Source organism: Pipra filicauda, unplaced genomic scaffold (assembly GCF_003945595.2).
Source record: "Pipra filicauda isolate LSUMZ 115617 unplaced genomic scaffold, ASM394559v2 scaffold13_size5146498_pilon, whole genome shotgun sequence".
Taxonomy (NCBI): domain Eukaryota; kingdom Metazoa; phylum Chordata; class Aves; order Passeriformes; family Pipridae; genus Pipra; species Pipra filicauda.
The window spans coordinates 2,790,837-2,814,344 of NW_024103874.1; the positions used below are offsets into that span (position 1 = coordinate 2,790,837).

A 23,508-nucleotide genomic window follows, 5' to 3' on the forward strand; every position below is an offset into this window, starting at 1 on the left:
AACAGTCTTGCTATTTGAGATTTTCCTGATGTCTGACCCATCCAGTCCTGCACTGCTGGTTAAGCCTGTTACAGAAGATCTCAGAAATTCCCTGCCTGCCTTCCTCCCCACACTCACTGCTGCTCAAAACACTGGGGCTTATTTGACACGTATTTTTTCTTGCCTGAACAGCAGATCAGTTCTTTTCTAAGTCTTCCTTTCACGCCTTCCAGAATATTATATTATATCTTTTCCAGTTCTAAAAGAGAATACACATTATGCCCAGTAAAAGCAACACAGGAGAACAGAAAATGCTGTAAGAGCTATTTCCAAAGCCAGGACCTTCCCCATACTCTCTGCCACTCTCTGTCTTCTTTCTACGTGATTTTACAAGACTTAATTTTTAATTTCCTGCTTCTTTATGTAGTTTTACGTGGAAGGTATTTTTCACCCCCTAGGTGGGAAGTTCAGCCTCAACAGCTTCACCCTGGTGTGATGGCTTTTCAGCACAACAGGACAGTGGTGGTGGTTATCTCAGCTTTCAAATAAGCTGCTCTTGTTTCAAAATCTGAGGTCACAGAAACTCCTGGGTGTGGCAGATAAAACCAGCTTCCATTGAATGTAAAGCTCCTGTTTACTCTCTGCAGATAACTGAGAAGTTCTTAGGAAATGGCAAAACAAGACACATGTTTACCTTTATTGCAGCCATGGCCCATTTACTGGGTGTGGAAGTGGCAGCTGCAAACTGACTGAAGGGAACCAACACCACGGGAGGGTTGAGCTTTTCTTTTGGTCCAGTTTTACAGAAACAACAATTCATCTTCTTTCACTTTGTGGGACGAGGCGGAAACGCTCCCAGGCCTTTGGGGCAGCTCCTGGGGCTGGTTTAAAAGCTTTGGGCTGTGGGAGCCGTCACACAACGTTCCACAGACCCGGCTCTGCTGGACCTGGGTGCTCCCACCTCCCACAGCACGACCTTCCCGGGCTCCCCGTGGTCCCACTGCTCCCCATGGAGCTGCTCCTCATCCTGCTGCTCCTGCAGGTGGGTGTGGGTGGGGGTGTGGGGAGGGATCTGGTTGCATGGGGGGTATGGAGTGAGGATGGAGCCAGGATCTTGTCAGGGTGCAACGGGATGGGCAGAAGATGGACACTGAACATTCCACATAATAATGAGGAAGGACTTTACTGTGTGGGTGACTGAGCACTGGAACAGGCTGCCCAGAGAGGTGATGGAGTCTCCTTTCCTGGAGATACTCTGGACACAATCCTGAGTAAGCAGCAAGCCTGACAGAGTTCCAGAAGCATTTGGACAATGCTCTCAGGCACGTGGTGTGATTCTTGAGGATGGTCCTTTGCAGGGATAAGAGTTGGACTCGATGGTCCTTGTGGGTCCCTTCCAACTCAGCATATTCTGTGATTCTGTGAATGTGCTTGAGGGGACCTGCTTGAGCAAGGAGGCTGAACTAGATGACCTCCAGTGGTTCCTTCCAACCTTAACCACTCTGTGTGATTGGGATTCTGTTTGTCCTCATGTGGTGCCTCCAAGACAGGCGGCTGCTCTGTCCCATGAACTGGGTTTGGGTCTCCAGGGAGGGGGTTTCCAGGGGTGGGGCCCCTCTGCTCCTCCTGCTTTGGCTACCAGAGCACTCACAGCTGGCTGAGCACACTGGTGCCCAGTGGTGACCCTGCTGTGTTAATCATCCCTCCAGTAATTCAGTGGCATTTCCATGAGTCTTTCTGTGGGTTTTGTGGTCCTGTCCTGGGTTGTTCCTTCTAGCAGTGCCTGTGGCTGGAGTGGATAAAGCACTGCCCTGAGCCATTGCTGTGCAGGAGCACACAGAGGAGGGGGAGAAGCCATAAAATACACACTTAAAACTTCCAAAATATTTAAAAGTGCTGCATGTACCCAAAGGGTAAAACAGTTTCTTCAGGGGTTCCAGCAGAGCTGAACCGGGAGCAAAGCTAATAAAGATGACTTGCAAGTGCTGAGTTGAAGCCTTGCCTACTGTTTTTACATCACAGAGCTTTTCCCTGGGTATACAACAGCTTCTGAGTAACCAAGGCATTACTGGTGATCTCTGCTTCTTGGCAGGTGTATAACCATGGCAAGTTTAGAAATATTTTGTTTCTTCAGAAGTAAGTTATGGGGTAAAGACCTGATCTTCACCCAAGTCTGGGCAGGCAGAGACCTGTTCCATTTTTGGAAACAATTGATGGGATAAGTCATAAACCCCAAGAGTTCTGAAGAAAAAGAGAAGTGTCTGAGTTACCTGTGAGCTAAGGGCATTAGTGTAATTTGAGCATGGTCATGGTCCTTTGAGGTGAAAGACTGCCAGGATAAAGTGTTTGAAGCTGGTGCAGGAAGCTTGTGCTTATGAAAGGGCAAATCCTGCTGATGTGGGTGTAATCACCATTCTCACTAATTTATTTTACTCATCTGGATCAGAGACTTCTGTGCAGTGTTCACCTTCTGGTAAATCAGCTGGTTGGAACACCTTGAGTCACATCTGAGACCCTGAAATACTCCCCAGACTTAACTCTTTTTCCCAGCAGTAGGTTTATGTCCTGTCAATACCAGATAACTTCTAAAGGAGCCCAAGACACAGAGACAGGGTTATTAAAGAGTAGAGATACTTGGTTTGAGAAAAGCCATAGAGATGATGCCATGGACTGGTGTCTGCGTGGATGAAGTGATTTTATGTTTCTGGCACTGGCCTCACCTGACCAGAGGAATTACATCCCAGCTCTCATGTGATTCCTTTGGAATGGGATAGATGACATTTGTGGAGTTTCCAGGGTTAGATACAATTCAATACAATACTGTCAAAACTGGATCAATATGTTTCTGTGAAGACAAACTCCTCCTACATGACATATCAGTGTTTCTCACAATCACTTTTCTCACAAGGTTACTGCTGCCAACAGTTTTTCTCATGAAATTGAAAATTCCAGTTTAGGACAAACCACCCGAGGGAAGAGCATTCAGGTTTGTGGTCAATATTATATAATAACAGCCACACAATGGCTGATGGGTGAACAGGGGCACTGAACACACTTCTTTATCCAACAGTGGGTGGGTTCTTATGAGCTGGACAGTCTGCGTCCTCTCCAGCGCACAAAAAGGACCTGGGTTATCACCACCATTGATGTTCAAGAGGAGGACAAAGGACCATTCCCCAAATATGCTGGACAGGTACAACCTCTTAGGAAAAATTCTTCTTGAATAGTCATTACTTACTCAGCACAGGTTGTATAATAAAATACCACAGGGAGCAGAGGGCAAGAACTGTGCATTAAACGGCAACTTTTTAAAAAGCTGCCTTGTTCAAAGTTGTCTTATTTACACAGAGTTGGGTAGAACTGGGAGGTGGCAGGGGTGTACTGCTCCTTCCCATGGGAAGCTGCAGGGACACTCAGGGGAAAGAACATTATGGAAAGGAAGGGGTGAGAGGATCATGGCCCAGAGCTGTGCAGAGTGGTGGTGCTGCAGCCCAGGAAGCTGTTGGGCTGGGTGAAACCAAGCCTGCAAGCAAGGCCCATCTGCAGAGAGAAGGTGGGCACAAAGAGGACTGGGCCTAAGTATTTTATATTTCTGTTCCATCCTCCCTGCTCACATTGCGTTGTTCTACTTCTCTTTTCAAAAGCTGTTCAATAAAAAATCATTTAATACGTCACTAAAATATTTAATCAGTGGACCTGGGGTAGATGAACCCCCAGAGGTTGGATTGTTTTCCATAGAAGATGATGTGAATGGACACGTGTTTGTGCATCGCACCATCGACAGGGAGAAGACCCCAGTTTTTCTGGTAATGCACTTCAAACTGTTTGCAAAGGTTACTTGATTTTTCATGGCTAAATCCTTCACAAGAATAAGACACACCTGTGTGAATATTGTGGGTTTTTATAACCTCCTTTTCCTATCTTGAACCTATAAATAAGTGCTAAATTGATTGGCTCAGCAGAGACCAGTAACCTCCTCATCACTCATGATTCTAAATCTCTTTTTTTGAACATACATAAATATCCATACACTTCTTTTCTGTTTTCTTTTTGGTATGACCCTTGATCATAACCTAAAACTTTAGAGGCTGTCCTGAAATTCAAAGTATGTTACAGCTATATGGCCAGAACACTGAGTTTTAAACACAGAACCTCCTGATCAGGAAGATGGAAACAAAAAAAATCTAAATAATGCTGGAGGAGCTGCAAAGATGTATTGCTGTAACTTTACATAAGAGGAAGCATATGCTTCTCCTTGAAAAGCAGAAAAGTGTTAATAAGCAGTAACTGTAATGAAAGAAATATGGTAGTGTGATGAATGAAATATGTGAGTGTGGGTTTGTTTTCCTCTTGCAAAAAAATTTTTCAGTTGTGATCTCCTTATGTTTATTCTGTGGTGATCCCTATTGGTGTCTCTGTGCATTAACTGTACCCAAATCATAGCTTTTCATGTGGTTTGCAGTGCAAGGTCTTGCCTTTCATAATGAAAAGATAAATTCTGGAGAGCTTTGTAATCCCCCTCACTGCACAAGACTGTTCCAGGGCTGGGTTTTAAAGCAGAACTAAGTTTAGCAAAGGAGGATTCAGCCTTCAGAGTTGAATCCCCTGCACATCCATGGATATGGAGCCAAAATATCCTAGAAATGCAGCAGAAGAAAACCGAATGCACTCCTTAAATAAATACTGCAGAACTGGGAAGCAAAGGTGAAAACCTTCTTCTGTCTGGCCCCGAGGATATTTATGTATTTTATATTAGGCAGCCATTTTCAATAATCCAGATTCTGCTCCTGAAAAAAAATCATCTTCTTTTACTTTAAAAAGTATTCTTTGATGCCCAGGATGATCATTATGAATCTGCTACCTTTGTAAAGTGAAATAATGACTTAAGCATGTGCCTGAAAGCCCAATGCTAGCAAAATTTGACTGAAGCAGCTTCAAAATTGCAAGTTTTTTGTTCTACTTGATATCTAAAGGGTACTGCTCAGCCCATTCTGATATCTGGGTTGCTGTACCTGTAGATACGTTTCGATATTGAGGACAGAGAGACTGGGGAGCCATTGGACCGCCCTTTATTTTTCAAGATAAACATCGAAGATATTAATGACAATGCACCTGAGTTTTCCAAGGAGGAATATAGCATTACAATAGGAGAGGGCCACAGGAAAGGTAAGTTCTTTCCAAACAAGGGGTACTGCTCCCTTCTTAATTCCTTCATCCTTTTTATCCCTTTCTTACTAAATCTGTTCTTCTCCCTACTTTTATTTAAACACTCCTGGATTTAGGGACTACCTCTATGTTTTACCCTCGTGTCTGATTAACCTCAGTGTACATTAGCATAATGTTGGAGACATTCTGGAAAAACTCCCAAGGTATTTCTTTTTATCTACAAGCCAAGATGTTGGCAGGTTGATCTGAACTGTGGATCTGGAACCTGCACATGCCCTTTGCTTCACAGAAGGTGGTCAGACACTGTTAAGAAATACAAAAACTTTGGTGTCAACTCCTCAGAAGTTGTCATAATAAAACTAATAAATGTTTTTTATAAAATAAAATCAGGAGTGTGGCACTAAGTGTTTGAGGTGGATTTGCCACCCAAATGAAATAGTAGGGGCCAGAGTCTTTTCAGGGATAACCACAGCCACAGGAGAAGTTACAGGTTGTCCTAGGACTTGTGTGTTTAAGAGCCTGCAGACAGGCCTGAAAAACTCCATGCTGAGATTAAACACTTCTATAAATATCCAGATTTTTCTTTCTAGATGAGCCAGTTTTCCAAGTCACAGCCTTGGACAAAGATGAAGTCGGCACTGCGAATTCCCAGGTGTCCTATTCTATAAGTATGCAAATGCCCACTCCAGATGGATTCACATTTAGTATTGATCCTAGCACAGGATCAATACTTCTGTCAAGATGCCTGGATTATCAGGTGATGTATATTTGGCAGTTTCTCATAATTTAATGCATGATATGTGTTCATTACATGGTTACCAGGTATAAGGAGAAGTCACATCCAGCTTTGTAGCTGTGACTGGCAAAATGTGGGAACTGCTTCTGCACTGATTTTGGAATCTCTTTGTTTCTGTTTTTCAGACTGCCAACTCTTTCAAACTTTTGGTTAAAGCCAGTGACCAGGGAAGTCCCCAGCTGTCATCTACTGCAACAGTGAATGTAGCTGTTGAAGATGCAAACAACCACCTCCCTGTGTTTACTAGTGACAGTGTAAGGAAAAACATCATTGCTTCACTGAGCCTTTCTAAATACATTTCAGTCCTTCAAACTGCTAAATGCACTCAGCAGTGGAAATGGGAACTCTCAGACACTTGCAGCATTAGACCAAAACATGTGCAAATAAGATTTGTGTGTCAGAAGAAATATCGCTTAAAATGTGGGCAGTACAAACTTCCAGTGTTCTGTGTGTGACACCAGAAGGTTTTGTCTCACTGGTAGCAGAAGGAAGGTGACAGACTAGCTTAGTCTAACATCTGGGAAGGTTAGGTGCTGGTTGTCCAGAGAAGTGGTGGATTCCCCATCTCTGGAAGTGCTCAAGACCAGGTTGGGGCTTTGAACAACCTGGTCTAGTGGAAGGTGTCCCTGCCCATGGCCAGGGATGGGAACTAGATGGCATTTAAGGACCCTTTCAACTCAAACCATTCTATAATTACAATCTACTCTATTTTACAGTCCACTAAATTAACTATCCCAGCCAAAACCAGCCCTTGCATGCAGAGTGCTGAGTCATGGCAAGCCCTGGAACGTGTAAATATTTGGAGTTGTAGATGGTAAGAATAAATACCAGGTTACAACAGCGTGTACAAAGTCACCTACAAAAGCAAATGTGTTCATCGGCGTGTTACCATAGTAGGTCTCCTACCCTCAGAGTGCTGTTTAGAAGACCTGAGGGAACAAAATTAAATAACCTGCAAAACCAAGAAGTCTGTGCTTCATCAGCATTAACTCCAATCTAGTAAAATTCTGAGCCTTCTCACAGCTGTGATTTGTTCCCTCTATCTGAGTACATGGATCACCCTTCACTGCATTCTGAAAAATTCTGATGCAAGGACAGTGCTGTTTATACATTATAAGGCAAGAGTCTGAACTTTCAGCTCTCAACCAGTGACCAATTTATATTAAGAAATAAAGATGAACAAATCGCATTTTGTTACGATCTCACCACTCCTTAGGTGATTTCATTGGCATTTCTCAGCCTGTCTTTGGAGTCCTAGTTAGGCAAGCTGGTGGCAACATTGCACCATCAAAAGCTTAAGCCATTGTGAAGAGATTACCCAAAATAAGTAAATAAATATCCATATTTTCTTGTTTTCCTCCCAGTATCAGCTACAGGTTTCAGCAGGACAAGAACATCCAGCTGTATTACGGCTCCAAGTGCAAGATAAAGACTCTCCCAACACTCCAGCTTGGAGAGCAAAATATAGAGTAGCAAAGGGCAATGAGAAGGAACAGTTTGCCATTGAGACAGATCCAGACACAAATGAGGGCATTTTGAGTATTATCAAGGTAAGGAGCAGTGACATGGCAACATGTAGTGTGGCCAGTCTGATTATGAGAGCAGTAACTCAGTGTTTTAGCTGAGCCTCACCTCTGAGTTCCAGGTAACCTGCAGTGAGTGCCGAGCCAAAGGTGAGAAATGCTAATCACACTTTTGTCTGTGGTTTTCAGCCTCTCAACTATGAAAGCAACTCTGAGATGAGACTTGTCATTTCTGTAGCAAATGAAGAACCTTTCTTCATGTGTAAAAATGGCATTGTGATGACCTCAAACCTGGAATCCACCAACACAACGGTGAACATCAAGGTCATACGGTCACAACGTGCTCCTAAGTTCCATCCTCCTCTACTTATTGTCCAAAAAGAAGATTCAATGAAGCCTGGGAGGGTATTTAGAAAGTATTCTGCCACATATCCAGATGATGTGCCAACTAAGATAAAGTAAGTGGAGCTGTTCTAATTCTCAGAATAAGAAAAAGTTTAGGAATTTAAAGAGGTTTTCAAGTTTAGTACCCAAAATCCATTGAAAATCAAAACTTGTAATTTTCCCCTTTCCTGTTCAGATATGAACTAGCCCATGACCCAGATGGTTGGCTGAGTGTGGATGAGAATTCTGGAGTTCTTACTGTGGCAAAAGACTTTGATGAAGGATCTCCTTTTGTGAACAACAGCCTGTACACCATTATTGTTCAAGCTACTGCTCAGGGTAAGCAGCCAGTCAGAAAACAGCCCAGCAGTATTTGGATAATAGAACACTCTGATGTTTAAAACTTGTGTTATGTGTGACTAGCAGGATAAACCAGAGAGATCCTGCCAATGAATGGTGTTTGTCAGTGCCCAGTTGTGAGGGGTTTTCTGTTTCCTTTGCTCCTGTCCAGGCTTTCCACCACAGACTGGCACTGGCACAATCCTGCTTTACTTGTCCGACATTAATGACCGTATGCCATCATTACTGGCTCCCTCTTTGGATGTGTGTGACAAAGAAAAAGGGACAGCTCTCATTGTACAGGCTAAACCTGCTCTGGTCCATGCACATTGGGGGCCATTTACATTTGAGCTGGATGAGGACTTGGAAGATGTGAAGCGTAACTGGACTTTAGGAAGGAACTTTGGTGAGTTCTTCCTTTCATGTCCCTCATGAGAAGCCTGTTGCCAGTTGTGTACCCTCTATTACTTCACTGCCTCTTACCTTTATAGTTTGTCACTGATGAGTCTCAATGAGACTGAAAGGATGTGGAAGAGCAGCTTTCAAAATATGAAGCTGCAGCAATTTTAAAAAAAATTACATTATTCTTCCTCTCTGCTGAGGACAGGACCAGAAGCAATGAGCAGAAAGGGGGGTAGGAAGCTGAGGAACTACTTCTGCATTTGATTAATTACCTAATGAATTCTGAGGTTATCAGGGCAGCTGTGCCAGAATGCAGCAAGGCTGGGACAGTTCTCTGCCCAGAAGGGTAGTGAGGTGATAAAGTATCTTAAGTTGGGGTGCAAATGAGTTTCCCTTTGATTATTGACAGAAGGGACTGTAGAATATCAGGCTTCTTTCTGTGAGTCTTGAAATAATTTGCTTGTCTTCTTTTCAGGGCAGTCAGTTGAACTTTTGATGTTAAGAAGCCTCCCACAAGGCAGCTACTTGGTGCCCATCATTATTCAGGACAGGCAAGGATTTTCTACAAGGCAGAAGCAGCACATTAGGCTCTGCTTTTGTCCAGATGGGCATACATGTAAAGATTCACCAGTTCCACAAGCAGTGGTGGGGCTTGGAGGCAGTGCCATTGCAATAATACTGATGGCTTTCTTATTAATACTGGGTAAGTAACTTATGTGTGCAGATTATCTGTCATCTGCCCATTGGGTCTCATGTAATTGCAGCTCATGAACTAAAATCTACTAAAATTATGATTATAGATTGTCTAGATGGTGACTGGAAAATGCAAATTGTCATTAAGCTGAACTCTATAGTACAACAAAGTAAATATTCTTGTTTGCATTGAATAAAATTCAATACTTGACTTTTTTGACATTAACTGTGTACTGCCAAACTGGAATTAATGAATTCCTCTCATGGGGTTACACTTGTTCTAGAGCTGTAGCAGCTCATGTTGGTTAATGCTGGAGAGATGAACTATGGATTCTTTATGAAGGAAAATGAATGGATTATCTGAGCACTATTGCTCTGGTTACCTGGGTGACCTATTCTGTCTGCTGCTCAGGGCAGTGCTCTGTGCAAACAGCAGCTTGCCTGTTTGTAGCAGGCTCCCTGCTGTGGAGAAGCAAGATTCAGGATGGGAACAGTTCCAGGCATGGAGAAAAGCATACAGCAATTGGCAGGACTTTCATATGGACTTTACTGTTATTATGCGGTTTCACTGTATTCATGCTACACAGTGCACAACTGCACATGCCCAGGATTCCTCCTCCCCCTTTTGCCTGTGCCCTGTTCCGATTTGCTCCCCCATTTGTCTGTCTGATAGCCCACTCGATGTTCTGCCGCCTTCCCCTGGCGGGACGGTTAAGAATCGGGCACACGCCTGGATAAAAAAGTCTGCTTGCACCCTTCCTCGTGTCCTGTCCCCTCTTCCCTTCGGACCGCGACAGATGGCGCTCACCGTCGGGCAGAAAAGGTTTTTACTTTAAGAAAACCTCTCCCACGCCACAAAGGGCTCAGACAGCGCTGAGAGAAGCGTTTTCGCCTCGCTGGTCCTTCCCGGTAGAACCCCAGATTACGGCAAGATAGCCACCGCACCGAGAAAGGTGAGCTCCGGGAAAAACCTCTAATCCCATCTCCCACCCTCACAAAATAATTTCGCAATGGGCCTCTCGCTATCTACCCCTCAAAAGTTTGTATACCGCAAGCTTAAAGACTTTATTTTGGAAAATGGACACCCTTTAGACAAAAAATCCGCAAAATCCCTTGCTAAATGGCTTGAAAACAGAGGGGAAGCAATCTCCGACAACATGTCCCTGAAAGACTGGGAGAAAATTGGATACAATATCTGGAGAGCGAAAGAGAGGGGAGACAAAACGGCTACTGAAGCGTTAATTGCTTGGAGATTGATTTTGATGGTGCTACAACATCAAATAACCAGTCCCAATGAAAATCTCCAAGAATCTGAGCAAAAATCCAAGCCCCCATCCCCGACAAAAGACAAGCCCCGGAAAAACGAGCACGGCGGGAGGGAAAAAAGCGGCGCAGGGAACACGCGGTCTTGGCAACATGGCGACGGGGGGGGGGAAGGGCGCTTGCACGCGCACGGGGCCGAAGCACGCGGGGGGAGATCGCGGGAACGCACGCCGCGTGGCAGCATGTGGCAGCACAAACTTTTCGCGCGCGCTCCGTCGGTCCCGTCCCCTAGCCCGCCCGCGCGGACTCCGCCGGCACCGCCCTCCAGCCCGCCCGTGGAAGCTCGGCCGGCACCGCCCCCCAGCCCGCCTTCGCGTCCGCCCCCCTACGCCCCCGGCACGCCCAAGGACCCTCCCACCAGAACGCCCTCTCCCTCCAGCGCTGTTTCTACCCCCACGTCATCACCCTCCCGGGGTAGACGGAAACTAAGGAGCAGGACCAGAGCCTCTCCCGACGATAACACCCGGGAAGATGGCCACGCCCATGAAGCCTTTGTTACCGAGGCTCCCGGCAGTTGCAGGATGGCAAATACCTCTCTTCCATGCAACGATATTTGGAAAGCTTTCCGGACAGAAGCCGCACAGGCTAACGATGCCGAGTTTTTAAAAGCTTTTCCAATTTACCTAGAGGAAGGTCGTGCCCCCGAGTGGCGTCCGGTGTCTTATACCATGTTAAAGGACATCAAAAAAGCGATTGTAGAGTATGGTTTAGGCTCACCCTATACTGTTGGACTTTTTGAATCGTTTTTTCTCGCCTGCCGTTTAATACCTTATGATATCAAAGCGGTAATTAATGGACTGTTATCGACTGTGCAGGCATCCGTTTTTGAAGCGGAATGGAAACGTCTTATAGTTAAATATGTCAATGAAAAGATGGAGAGGCGTGGTATTCCTGTAAAAAATGCTATTGATATGCTGTATGGAGAAGGCAACTATGCGAGCCGACAAGACCAGGCTCTTGTGGATTTAAAATACCTAGATATTACAAAAGATCTGGCAATGGAAGCCTTTAAAAAGGTTGCTGATGCATATGTCCAAACACCCTCCTTCACCCTAATTCATCAGGGCTCAACAGAACCTTTTGTGGACTTTATAACCCGGCTAAGGGAAGCTATAGTATGGCAAGTCCAGCAAAAGGAAAGCCAAGACATTTTGTTTAATAAACTTGTGATTGAAAAGGCTAATGAGGATTGCCAACAAGCCTTAAAAATGCTAAAAGATCCCACACTCCTGGAGATGATAGAAGCTTGTAAGAATGTGGGGTCTAATTCTCATAAAGCAAGACTAATAGCTGAAGCTTTAGCTAGACCACAAACCTGTTTTCACTGTAGTGAGACAAGACATATTAAAAAGAATTGCCCACAATTAACTACAAAGACTGAGCTTCCAAAGACGCCGTGCAAACGATGTGGGAAAGGCAGACACTGGACTAAAGATTGCCGCTCTCTTACTAACATCTATGGAGAACTGCTGCCTCCTAAAAAGTCATCAGACTTGAGAAGAAAAGTGACTTTTAATTCAATGCCAGATCTTAAACAGTGCACCTGTGAGCTGTCAAGAAACAAGGCAGCACCCCCTCAACTGCGTTCCATCCTGCGTAACCCATCCCTTCAGCAAGTGCCAGCAAACCACAACAATCCCTACAGTTCCCTTATCACGTGATCCCAATCCTAAATTCTCCCTTCTAACATGTTCTGCTTACTTTCCAGGATCTCGTAGTCCACAGAAGACCACTATCACTAAGCTTTTAGACACCATGGAGCAGTGGCATCTCGGGCTGGAAACAATTTTAGGGGGGGAGTCACTCAGCAAATGCAGCTGTCCACTTGTTTTGAAATTTTGCTTTCTCTGTTTGTTTTGTTACTAACTATTTCTTGTGTCACAGCATGCTGCAAGAAGGACTATCGCAGCAGGCATCTTTCAAACTAATAAGAAAGGGTGAGATGTGGAGAAGCAAGATTCAGGATGGGAACAGTTCCAGGCATGGAGAAAAGCATACAGCAATTGGCAGGACTTTCATATGGACTTTCACTGTATTCATGCTACACAGTGCACAACTGCACATGCCCAGGCTTCCTCCTCCCCCTTTTGCCTGTGCCCTGTTCTGATTTGCTCCCCCATTTGTCTGTCTGATAGCCCACTCGATGTTCTGCCGCCTGCCCCTGGTGGGACGGTTAAGAATCGGGCACGCGCCTGAATAAACAAGTCTGCTTGCACCCTTCCTCGTGTCCTGTCCCCTCTTCCCTTCGGACCGCGACACCCTGCTCCAGCCAAGCATTCCCTCTGCACAGCTGCACTGCTGGAGATTCCTGAGGGAGCTCCTTTGGCACTGGGCTGTGTCCCTCACCAATCCATGTGTTGAGCCATACCCATCTGCCCACAATGCCCATTTCCTTTCCCTTCCTTGTTTACACAGTTTCCAGCATTCTGCTTTGCTGGTGTCTCGGGTCAGGGGCTAAAAGCAAAGCTGTTGTTCCACCTCAGGAAGGTGAACAGACTTTAATCAGCTATAATGAAGAGAGAAGAAGTTCTTTTTCTGAGGTAAGTGCAAAAGCATATATTCACATTACCCCACCAGTGCTGTATGGCTGAACCTGCAACTAATCATCTCTGAAATTATGTTTCCTCTGGTTTTGGAATTGAGCAAAATAAAGGGGTTTTGCCACTAAGCATATCTGGGGAGTGGTGTTCTACATGGACTGGATAATGCCACTCTGGGGACATATTACCACTCCTGCCATTTTTCAGTATCAGCAGGACCTTCTTCCCAGGTGCCTCATCCTGCTGGTGAATCCAGTAGATGGGAAGCACAGTATCTCTTGTCACACATTGCAGTGTGTTCAACGAGGGACTAAATGGAAGTGAAAAATGGAATAGTCTGCAAAAGTGTGATCCTTCCCAGCCCAGTTCAGTTCCTTATTAACACCAGCCCTCTCCCTGTGTGCAGGCTAAGCTGGATATTGCACAACGTGCTGCTCCAACACCTGTGTCTGTGGAGGCTGGAAAAGAAGGGATTGCTGAGGTAACTGCCTGGTTCCTGATGTAAATGCCCTTTTTTATACCACAGACATTGGTATCCCAAGAATGAGGTCTGGTATTATTAACAGTAGGAAGAGTAATACAATGTCATTCAATTGGAAAATAAGGAAGTGTAAGTTCTTCCAAAATTCTTATCACAGTACCTGAATTGATATGCACAAAATTTTATTCTGTCAAAAACATGCTGGTCAACAACTTCTACCTAACATACTGTAAAAGTGTGGGCAGGATTTATGAGTATTTTTGTGACTGTAAGATGCACTTCTGGGGTTTGAAGACTTCTGAGTTTTTTACTGTGGACTTTTGTATTATATTATCTTTTTATTGTAAAGAATACCAGAAAGAAAATTATGGTCTACATCAGTAGGTGATTGCCATGTGTTTTGTTTATAAGTACATAGGGATCACAAAGAGACTCTAAGAACAATCTGTGTCTTACAGCAGGCAAAGAAAACGTAAAATAGTCTTTTTTATATATGTGAGAACCCAATTCCTCAATCCTTAAGATCATAGTTAGGAGCTAGGATTCCCCATGTGATTTGAGGTCATGTTTGGTGCCATTAATGAAAAGGAAATTATAAATTTAGAGGAAGAAAGAGGTTTAATTACTGCAGATGATGAAGAATGCTGACAGTTGGTGACTCCATGTATGCATGGAGACTGTATTCACAAGGAGAAACAGTTCCTGAACAGAATAAGCTGCAATTTAACTGAAGAAGGCAGCACAAGAGGTGCAGCAGAGAGAAAGATAATTGAACTTATTTGCATCTGAAAAAAATATTAGGAGGTGATTTTATGCAGATCAAACCTCAGATCCTGTGTCTGTCTTCCAGAACTGCCTTTTCACTGATTACGAGATATTCCAAGCAAGACACCTGGGTTACCTCATACAGAGAGTGGAAAAAACACTGGGTTGGGTAAGAAAGGAATGTAGAACTCCTCCTGTGTCAGGTTGGCTTTTAAGCATAGGAGAAAAGGCTTTCTAACCTGGACAGCTGCCCTGGCTTCAGCTGCTCTCAGCCCACACCTCAGAAGCATCGAAAGCAAGGGATATATTTGATGGGAAAACATTCAAGGCTCTTCCTTGTTGAAAATATCTTGTGTCTCAGACTTCTGGCTCCTTCTGGCTGGTCACCAGCAGTTACTGCAAGGCTGGGATCCATCACCTTTAAAAGCTCTTTAGGATGGAGAAGTGGGGCTAAAATGCTTTCTCTGGCAGGGTTAAAGTTTGGTTGCCTGCTCCTGCACTTCTGTGCCAACAGGGAAATTCTAATTCCTCTTACCATGTCCTGTGTGAGCCCTGCATGCTCACAGACCTGCCCTTCATGCCCCCATGCCATGGCAATCAGGTTCCCTTGGCAGCTCTCTGGTGCAGGGCAGATCCAATGCCCTTTTCTGCCTTGTTTGTACCCTGGGGGAAGTTCAGGCTCTGGAGCTTATTCAGCTGAGAGTTTTGTAAAACTTTTCCTTGTCAGAGGAAGGGTCATACTCTTCCCTGTAACTTCCTGGCTTACCTGTCTGATTTGCATGCCATGAATTCCTTTAATTTTTAGAAGGGAACTTCTGTGATGACTTGCCTTGTTTGTTCCCTTCTTTAGAAACTGTATTACCAAACCACACTAGAAGATTCCAGGGACATTGATGAACCTTGCACATACTCTGAGGAAGGAGAACTAGAGCAAAGTGACTCCCCCTGCTCTGTCTCCATTGTCAGTGAAGACCTGCCTGTTGATTTTTTGAACACTCTGGGACCAGGGTTTTCTGCTCTGGAAAAAATCTGTCAGAAGAGATCTACATAATTCAATTAATTTCAGAATAATGTGACTACTTTATGGTGTTGCAAAGGCTTCTGGCAGGAGCACTGACAATTTCAGAAAAAAGAACCATCTGTCCTTGAAAAGCTTTGCAGTGTGTTTGCACCACGAGGACCTGGCCTTTTATTCCTCCTGCCTGCACTGTCTGCACAAGGGCAGCCAAGAACATGACGTGTCTGGAGGGTTCACTCTACTCTGCAGAGATGATGGAAGGATTTTGGCACATTTGTGCAGACTTGCACAAATAGAAGATCTGATATTAAGGATCCTCAATTTAGTATGCAAAGGAAAAAAAAAAAAAACCAGATCTACTAGGTTTGAAATTCCAGCCAAAGTCCCATATGGAAATAAGCCAGTTTTGAACAGAGAAGGCAATTACCTGTTGGGGCAGTAATATAGTCCTTTCTCCAGTAAGTGTTCTCTTCTAAATCCAAGATTAATTTTTGCACAGTGCCATGTGGATCTGACTTGACTTTTCTGCCTGTATGACGCTGAAACTTCGAGGAGAAGGAACTTCTGCTCTTGTGTGGCTGTACCCACAGACGGACAGGAGAGGTCTGCACGTCCTTCCTTCGAGCAGGAAAAGGCACTTTTGGTCCTTGTGTGTTGTGCTGGCATCTGCTGGTGGTTGGGATTATGGCAGTGCTGTAAACACTCGCTAAGAAAATGTTGGCAGATAAGATCTGGTTATTCCTCTCGGTGAAATAACTACCTGCTCCAAATGAGCCACAGATGACTGTGAGGAGGAAATCCATGGGTTTCCTCAAGCATCACTAATTAAACAGGGGAAATGATAAATAAGGGACAGTATCAAACTTCCCTATTAGGAAACCACAGGTGTGTTACTTTTAAATTTTGAGGTTTGGACATGTCTGACTGAGTGTGATTGACCAATGCTTGGTTATGGCACCAGGGCTGTTGTGTTACACTACAGGGATGAGGGGGAATAGCTCAGGACAGAGTATTCTGCCTTTAGGTGAGTTATACATGCAGTAAGTGGTGGATCAGTCACAAATCTTACTTCTGTTCTACTATAATTCTATGCTGAAAGAAAAATGCTTTGCCTAAGGCAAACACTAAGTCTGGTAGCTAAGACACTGGTTTTCTGTTTCAAAGTTTACTTAAACAATGCATTATGCTTTTGCTCAGATATTATTAACTAATAATTCAGGGCTGGAAACTTCAGTCAAGTGTGATAAAAGAATCTGGCTGACTGGCAGGCAGCTACGTTTTCCTAAATGCCAGCAGCAAGATTTGTTTGCACAATAAATCACTCCTGTGATATACTGGCCTTAACCTGTAATTCCAAGTGGAACACCTCAAGTCAGGTCAATGATTTGGCAGCACTGCTTATAACTGCGGTGATGTTTTTATTGCAAATGATAACCATATTGCTAAAATTAGAATTATGCTGTGTTTTGCTATTTATTCTGAAAATTATGCAAGATTAAAAATAATAATGAAAATATTCTGTGTGTTTATTGTTCATGTAAACTTGTGTTGGGTTTGAAGCACACCATGTGTGCAGTCACCAAAGGTTACACGTGATCAGACCCACAGTTGCTAATGCCAGAGGCTTTCAAGAGATACAATGATTACTAAGAAGTGAAAATGAGGTATAAATCAGCACATTTCTCCCCTGCATCACACATTTGTGTCAATCACACCTTTAAAGACATTATTCAGGGGACCTGGCCAGTGAATGGCTCATAACTGTGTGAGGCTGAGGTTTCCATTAGGAGACAGACCAAGAGGTAAGTGTTAGAGGCAGCAGGTTGACTTGTGCCACAGATCACGCTGAATATTATCCCAGAATCACAGAATATGCTGATTTGGAAGGGACCCACAAAGATCATCGAGTCTGACCCCTGGCCCTGCACAGGCCCATCCCCAAGAGTCACCCCCTGTGCCCCAGAGGATCATCCAAATGCTCCTTGAGCTCTGGCAGCCTTGGTGCTGTGCCCACTGCCCTGGGGAGCCTGGTCAGCGCCCGACCAGCCTCTGGGGGAAGAACCTTTTTCTAATATCCAACCTCAACCTGCCCTGACACAACTTCAGGCCATTCCCTGGGTCCTGTCACTGGTCACAGAGAACAGAGATCAGGGCCTGCCCCTCTTCTTCCCCGCACGAAGATGTTGTGGACCGTCATGACGTGATACCCCAAGCAGGTTTGGGCCTCAAAGCTGCTCTTGCCCTGTCTCCACTGGGGCAGAGAGGGAACCATCAGACTCCCAGTCACTGAGGGACCTTCCAAAGGTTCACATGGAGCTTGATGCGATGTCCCTGCTGGACACACACCCTTTTCCACCGGTGCCTCACAGCAAACCTGGGCTGAGGGAATGACCTTCAGTCCAGGCAATTGGCCACAAATGTTCCCAAGGCTCCACTGCTTGTGGCTGGTGCCCCCAGAATGGCTGAGCAGCAGCCCCTGCTGAGGGCTGGCCTGTGCTCTCCGTGCAAACACAACCTGGATTAACCACGGCCTCGGCTCGGGCTTTGTTCAGTCAGAGGCACAGGGAGTGTGTGAAGCCTCTGGTTTGTTCAGGATCTGCTTTAAACTAAGTACCTCCATGGCTTGCTGTTCCCTAACTGCTGGTGATGGGCTCTAGTGTTTCAATTACCTGTTCACAGTGAGAGGTCTAATCAGAGGCCTGCGAATCCCCATTACCTGTGACCCCTGCTGGGCCCGAGTCAGTGGGAGTCCCAGCAGCACAAATGTTTATCTCCGCGCAGTCTTCATCTCTGTCTTTGTTTTGCCTCATTTATAAAGATCTTACTTAAAAGCAAATGACACACAATCAGCGAAGGGGAAATTAATCACGCTGGAACCAAACTTCTGACACTGAGCTTTAAAGGAAACAAGAGGCACTGATCACAGGCTGGTCCTACGGAGAGGGGATGGCAGCACATCAGTGATAAAGTCTTTTTTTCTCAGACAGAAAGCTTTTCCCTCTCTGCTATTTCCTCTACTCTGCTGAGCAATGGGATCCCCTGGGATATTTGGGCTGCCACAGGAGGAGTATAAGTTTTAATCAAATCTTTCTGTGCCAGTTTGGGGTCATTTTCTCCACTCTGAAGGATCCATTTATCCTGATTAAGGTATCAGAAGAAGTCGTTTAAAGGACAAATAAATGACAAGAGATTCTATCAGTGAAGGGGAAACCACATACCGAGAGGGTTATAATTAGTTCCTTCTCTTAATACCTTAGGTGGTGTTGTATTTCACAATCCTAATAATTAAACACTTAGTAGCAGAGTGTTGGATTCGTGTTTTAAAAAACTCATGGGCCAAGCTGGAGGCTTTTCTGAAGGTTTTCTGAGAGCAAGCAGGGAACAGACATTGTAGCACGTGTGGTGGTGGCAAACTTTCCCAACTGAGTTCAAAGGCCACAGTCACCTTCAAAAAACCTGAAAATAGGCTTTTCCTTTCTTAACATGTGCTGATGCTGAAGACTGAGAAAAATCAGAGATTTATACCATCCCAGTGTGGCTTTCTATTTTAGCCTGTAATAGCACTTGGATGGAAAACTGGTGATTAGGGAAAATGGAGGGAAGACACACTCAAAGCACAGGTGAGAGGATGCTGTGTGTCTTCCTTGTGCTGTTCCTGCTCTTCACACTCTCATTATTTCCTACTTTTCAAAAGTGATGAGAAGCCTTCACAATGGAAACATCTTGTGTTAACCCTGTTAGTGAAACACAACACCTTGACTTGGGGCTGAGCAGGTACTTTTTGGATGCCCAGAAGAACGTGATTCACAATGTCTACTGTAATCACTTAATTCTATCCTGAATGCACATTTCTTAGGGACCAATAAATAGAAGGTGCTTGAAAAACATGAATATTTAGTATTTCAGATGCCCACTTTGTTTCGCTTAACACTTGGGGTAGGAATCTACAATTTCCAGTTACCCCTATGAGGTGTGAACTGAAACTCAGGTTCACCAAACATTTTTTGCTCTGAGGAAAAACCTCTAGATTTCCTCTGCTTTGTCTGTGCCACCTGTCCCACTGAGGATCCTGCAGCCAACCCCAGTTTGCAAGAAAACCGTTCTATACCATGGAAAATGAAGCAAAATGAGGCTACAGGAGCCAGTGGAGGCCCTTCAGCCTTTCCCATGTACCCTAGACAGGTGTAATTACCCAATGTGAGATTTGGTAAGAGTGATTGAATGAATGGAAAGCAAAGCTTAAAATGACCAGAAGATCAAATAACATCATCTGCTCTTTGTAGGTTCTTCTACCATTTACATCAGAAATGAAGTGTCACACAGCACAGGTATCTCCAGTAACATATTATGCAACACAGCCAACATCTGTTCCTTCTTTCTGATCATCCCCGAGAGATTAAAACCCACTCTTTTGAGAAAGCAGGGCTCTCATTAGCAAAATATCAGTATAAAAAAGTATTTTTTTGTAAAACACAACTTCACTAAATATATCAATGTTGTTGGGACCACAATTACAAAGATCCTTTTCCTACAATCTCCTGATTATTCATAATAGCTGAATATGGTACATTATTAATAATTCAGTAGTTTTTGAATTGTTCTAAATTCTATAAAATAAGAAAGAAAATTACTTCAGGGATTCAATTAGCAAATTATTCCAAGGCACTGATAATTGTTAATGCTTCTTGATAGAGGCTTTTCCTGTGTGAAGACAATTCTGTAATTACCCAGGAGATGGCATAAGTAGACCAGTTATTGATCTGCCGGTACCAAGAAATAAAACTAAGGAAGGATTACAAATACCCTATTTGAAAACAAAGCTACTTACAAAAATGTGCATTTTGATATAGTCAGGGGAGAGAAGTTTTCTTTCTCAAGACAAAGGCCTTGCCTCATCAGCATCGTGCAAGGAAAGCACCACTTGCTGAGGAAAAGGGATGTGAGAAGGCCAAGATAAAAATCTTAAGCAGATATTCTGATTTTTTCCACTTATCTATGTCCACTATATAGAAATCTTTCTTTTTGTCCACTGTTTTTTTCCAATGAAGAGATAGCAACAATGACTGATAAGAAATATATCTCTATGTTTGTATCTGTATTGGACTTTGTCAGCTCATTTCAGCCTGTTTGCTTTTCCAAAGGGTTTTATTCAAAGAATTTCTTAAAGTATAGGGCATATGGTAGAATCCATTTACACCAGCAAGGTGAACTCCTCTGAGCACAGAAAAGGAATTTCTGTTTGCAACTGGCCTTCAATATGAACGTTTCAATAGGGAAGTTTCTATTTGAGCATTTTACATATTCTGAGATATATTTTCACTCTTCAAACTTACAAATCCCATCGGCAGAATTCTCTATACAAACCTGTAAATCCCATAAGCAGAACAGACTCTGTGGTAATGGATACTTCAAAGAAGAAACAAAAATTTGGGGACATCTGTTTCCCTCTCTTCATTTAGTGTCTCAAAATGCCCAAATCAAGGCTTAGGGAGACATTTGATAGTGTTAAACTGTAGTTCTTGATACTATAAAAGTACTTAGGATTAGTACAAATTTCCTAACTTGAAACCTGCTGCCTGTCACACTCAGGTTATTGTCCAGAAGTGAAACCATGGAGAAATGCAATTAAACAAGAAACACTTCTTTGGCTCTTGGGTCAAATCCTGATTAAGCAGATGCTGAAAGACTCTGCATTCCCTTTTTTTTTTTTTTCCTAGGCACTTGCAAGGTGCCACAGAATGTCAGAGTTGAAGCCTCCCCTTCGGAAAGGCCAAGAGCTGAGTTAGGAGAGTTATTGCAAATCAGCTCTGGGATGCAGGAGTTCAGTTGTGGAGGGAGATTTGTAAACAGCTGGCAGGGCAAGCACCACATTTCTAAGTTCTGAATTAATTCCAAGGAGGTGATAAAGGAAAAATTTCTGAGATTAGGGGACATAAACATATTTATATAAAAGTAGAAAAATTAAACTTACCTATTTCAGAACTGGAGATGATCACTTCACCATCCTTCCTGATGTCCATCAAGCATCAATGAATCTTATCTATGTACTGTATGGGCATCTTTTAGTCCTTGATAGAGCCTGAAAGAAGAAATTTTAGTCCTTAATTAGGGCTTCAAGGTGCTTCCACAAGAAAAGTATTAACAGTTAGACACAGAACTGCTACTTGTGCTTTGGAATTTTTTTCATCTTATTTTTCAGGATATCTGTGGAAGGGTATTTTTTATCCTGTAATATTTGCCTCCTGCCTGGAATAGCTTCCACATAGCCAGAGATGGGAGTCTCACATTTAAAAACATCCATGTTTTTTCTTTTCCAACATTTTGTTTAAGAAACATCAGCCAGCACTATCATAAACCCACAAAAACTCAGTCCAGTTCAGCTTGTCATGTTGCCAAAAATGCTACTTAGATTAATACAAACACCATCAACCTATTTAATTGAATTGCATTTAGAAGAGGTGTGGGAAAGAATACAAGATGATTGTGAAAGCTGCACCAACAAATCTTCTGAAGAACATGATGTAGAATTTTATATGTAAAATATTATAAACATATTACAAAGCACCAGCCCTCACAGTTGCTCCTAGCAAAGAGACAACATAAAGAAATGGCTTTTAGTGTAGAAACTGGAGTGTATCCTGGATCCTGAAAAGCTGCTGACACAGGCTGTAACTGATGGAAAACCAACAGAACCTGTCATCTCCATGTCAGAGTACTGACAGTATAAAAGGGTTTCTCATTTAGAAATTCATTTGAAAGCAGTAGTGACAAGTGAATTCCTGTTTCCATCTACAGTGGAAAGAATTTCCCACTCCAATGGCTGATTTTTCTTTTTGCTATTTTAGAGAAAATCAGGGATGATTCTGGTGAAGCTGGTGTGATCAAATGGAGCAAATGGAGGGGATGGGGCCTTACACATTTCTTACTCAGAGCATCCATGACTGTGACCAGGACATTCTATTCACAGATGCCAGCAGGACACAGTAGGAACCAGGTCTTGTTGAGGAGAGCATGTTTTGAGAAGTATTTATTTATAGGAGACAAACACATGGAGTTTGGAAAAAACAAGCTCAACTCTCCCAATGATGTCAAAAGATGAGAAAGTCTGGACTGTAGAATATGAGCAACTTATTCAGATATGCTTAGAAATCACAGTATAAAGGATTATCTCTTCAAATCCAAACGGGAACAAACAAGAATCAAGGATTCTGGAGGGGCTAAACACTAAAGCTAAAAAGGCCTAATGTTGTTTGTTAGCAGAGAACTGTCCTGGGCAGAGAGTGAGGCAAACACGGACATCCCTGCACCAGGGAGGGGCTGTGTCTCCAGAGCAACTCCGTGCATGGAAGAGGACTCAAACTGCAAAATCCCTCTCCAGACACAGCAGTGTCTCTTCCCAAGAAACTCAGGACCTCAGATGGAGGAGACAGTTCGTGTTTACATCTTGGTCCAAGCGAACAGGAAAAGCTAAGGGGAGCACACATCTATCACAGCAGCTGGGAAGCACTGCCAAGGTCAATAATTAAGAAATTGTTTCAGTTTTCTTCCTTGAAGATCCAGGTGGCTCCAAAGTAGAGCCAGGGGGCAAATACCACCACAGTGTGATGGATAATGGGGAAGGTTTGGCTCAAGTCTGATCTGAAAACCCAGGGTAATACTGCTGTGTACACCCAGTCATGGTACTCAAAATAAAGTATCCTCAGCAGGAGGGGAAAATCAGGAATGCTGATCCATAACTCTGAAAATCCCACTTCAGGAGATTCCTCTGTGACCCTGGGCAAGGTACTTGCAGTCAGATTTTACTAAACTATTCAGCATCTACCTCCATTGGAGTTAGTGGAAATTAAATGCCAAAAATCTGTCTACAACATCTCTCCAGCTGTGAAGTGGGAGCAGTCCTATCTGTGCCAAAGAAATACCTCCAAAGATTATGAAGTGTTTCCAGAGGACAGCAATAGGATGTGTGTACTTATCCCAAACAGAAATATGAAGTTTCCTCAGCTGATGCTTTGCTGATGTGCTGAATAAATATTGTCTTTAAGTTTTTTTCAATATTCAGGTTTATTAGCCAAATGAAAGCAAGGCGTGGATGATATTTC

The 23,508-nt window shown here is 43.6% G+C and overlaps 1 protein-coding gene across 1 annotated transcript; it reads left to right on the forward strand.

Moving 5' to 3' along the window:
• Positions 1-988: 988 nt before the first annotated feature.
• On the forward strand, positions 989-15,442 carry CDH26 (cadherin 26). Its single transcript, XM_027710437.2, has 15 exons — positions 989-1,021; positions 2,888-2,965; positions 3,050-3,172; positions 3,624-3,785; positions 4,998-5,145; positions 5,736-5,902; positions 6,067-6,195; positions 7,306-7,491; positions 7,654-7,922; positions 8,045-8,187; positions 8,360-8,593; positions 9,065-9,292; positions 13,021-13,145; positions 14,477-14,560; positions 15,242-15,442. The coding sequence occupies exons 1-15, from the start codon at positions 989-991 to the stop codon at positions 15,440-15,442; spliced, it is 2,310 nt and encodes a 769-aa protein (XP_027566238.2).
• The last annotated feature ends 8,066 nt before the right edge of the window (positions 15,443-23,508 follow it).

Coding starts and splice junctions, on each gene's coding strand:
- CDH26 (XM_027710437.2), top strand. CDS start 989: ATGGAGCTGCTCCTCATCCTGCTGCTCCTGCAG. Junction 6,196..7,305: donor CTGTGTTTACTAGTGACAGT/GTAAGGAAAAAC, acceptor TTTTCCTCCCAG/TATCAGCTACAGGTTTCAGC. Junction 7,492..7,653: donor GCATTTTGAGTATTATCAAG/GTAAGGAGCAGT, acceptor TGTGGTTTTCAG/CCTCTCAACTATGAAAGCAA.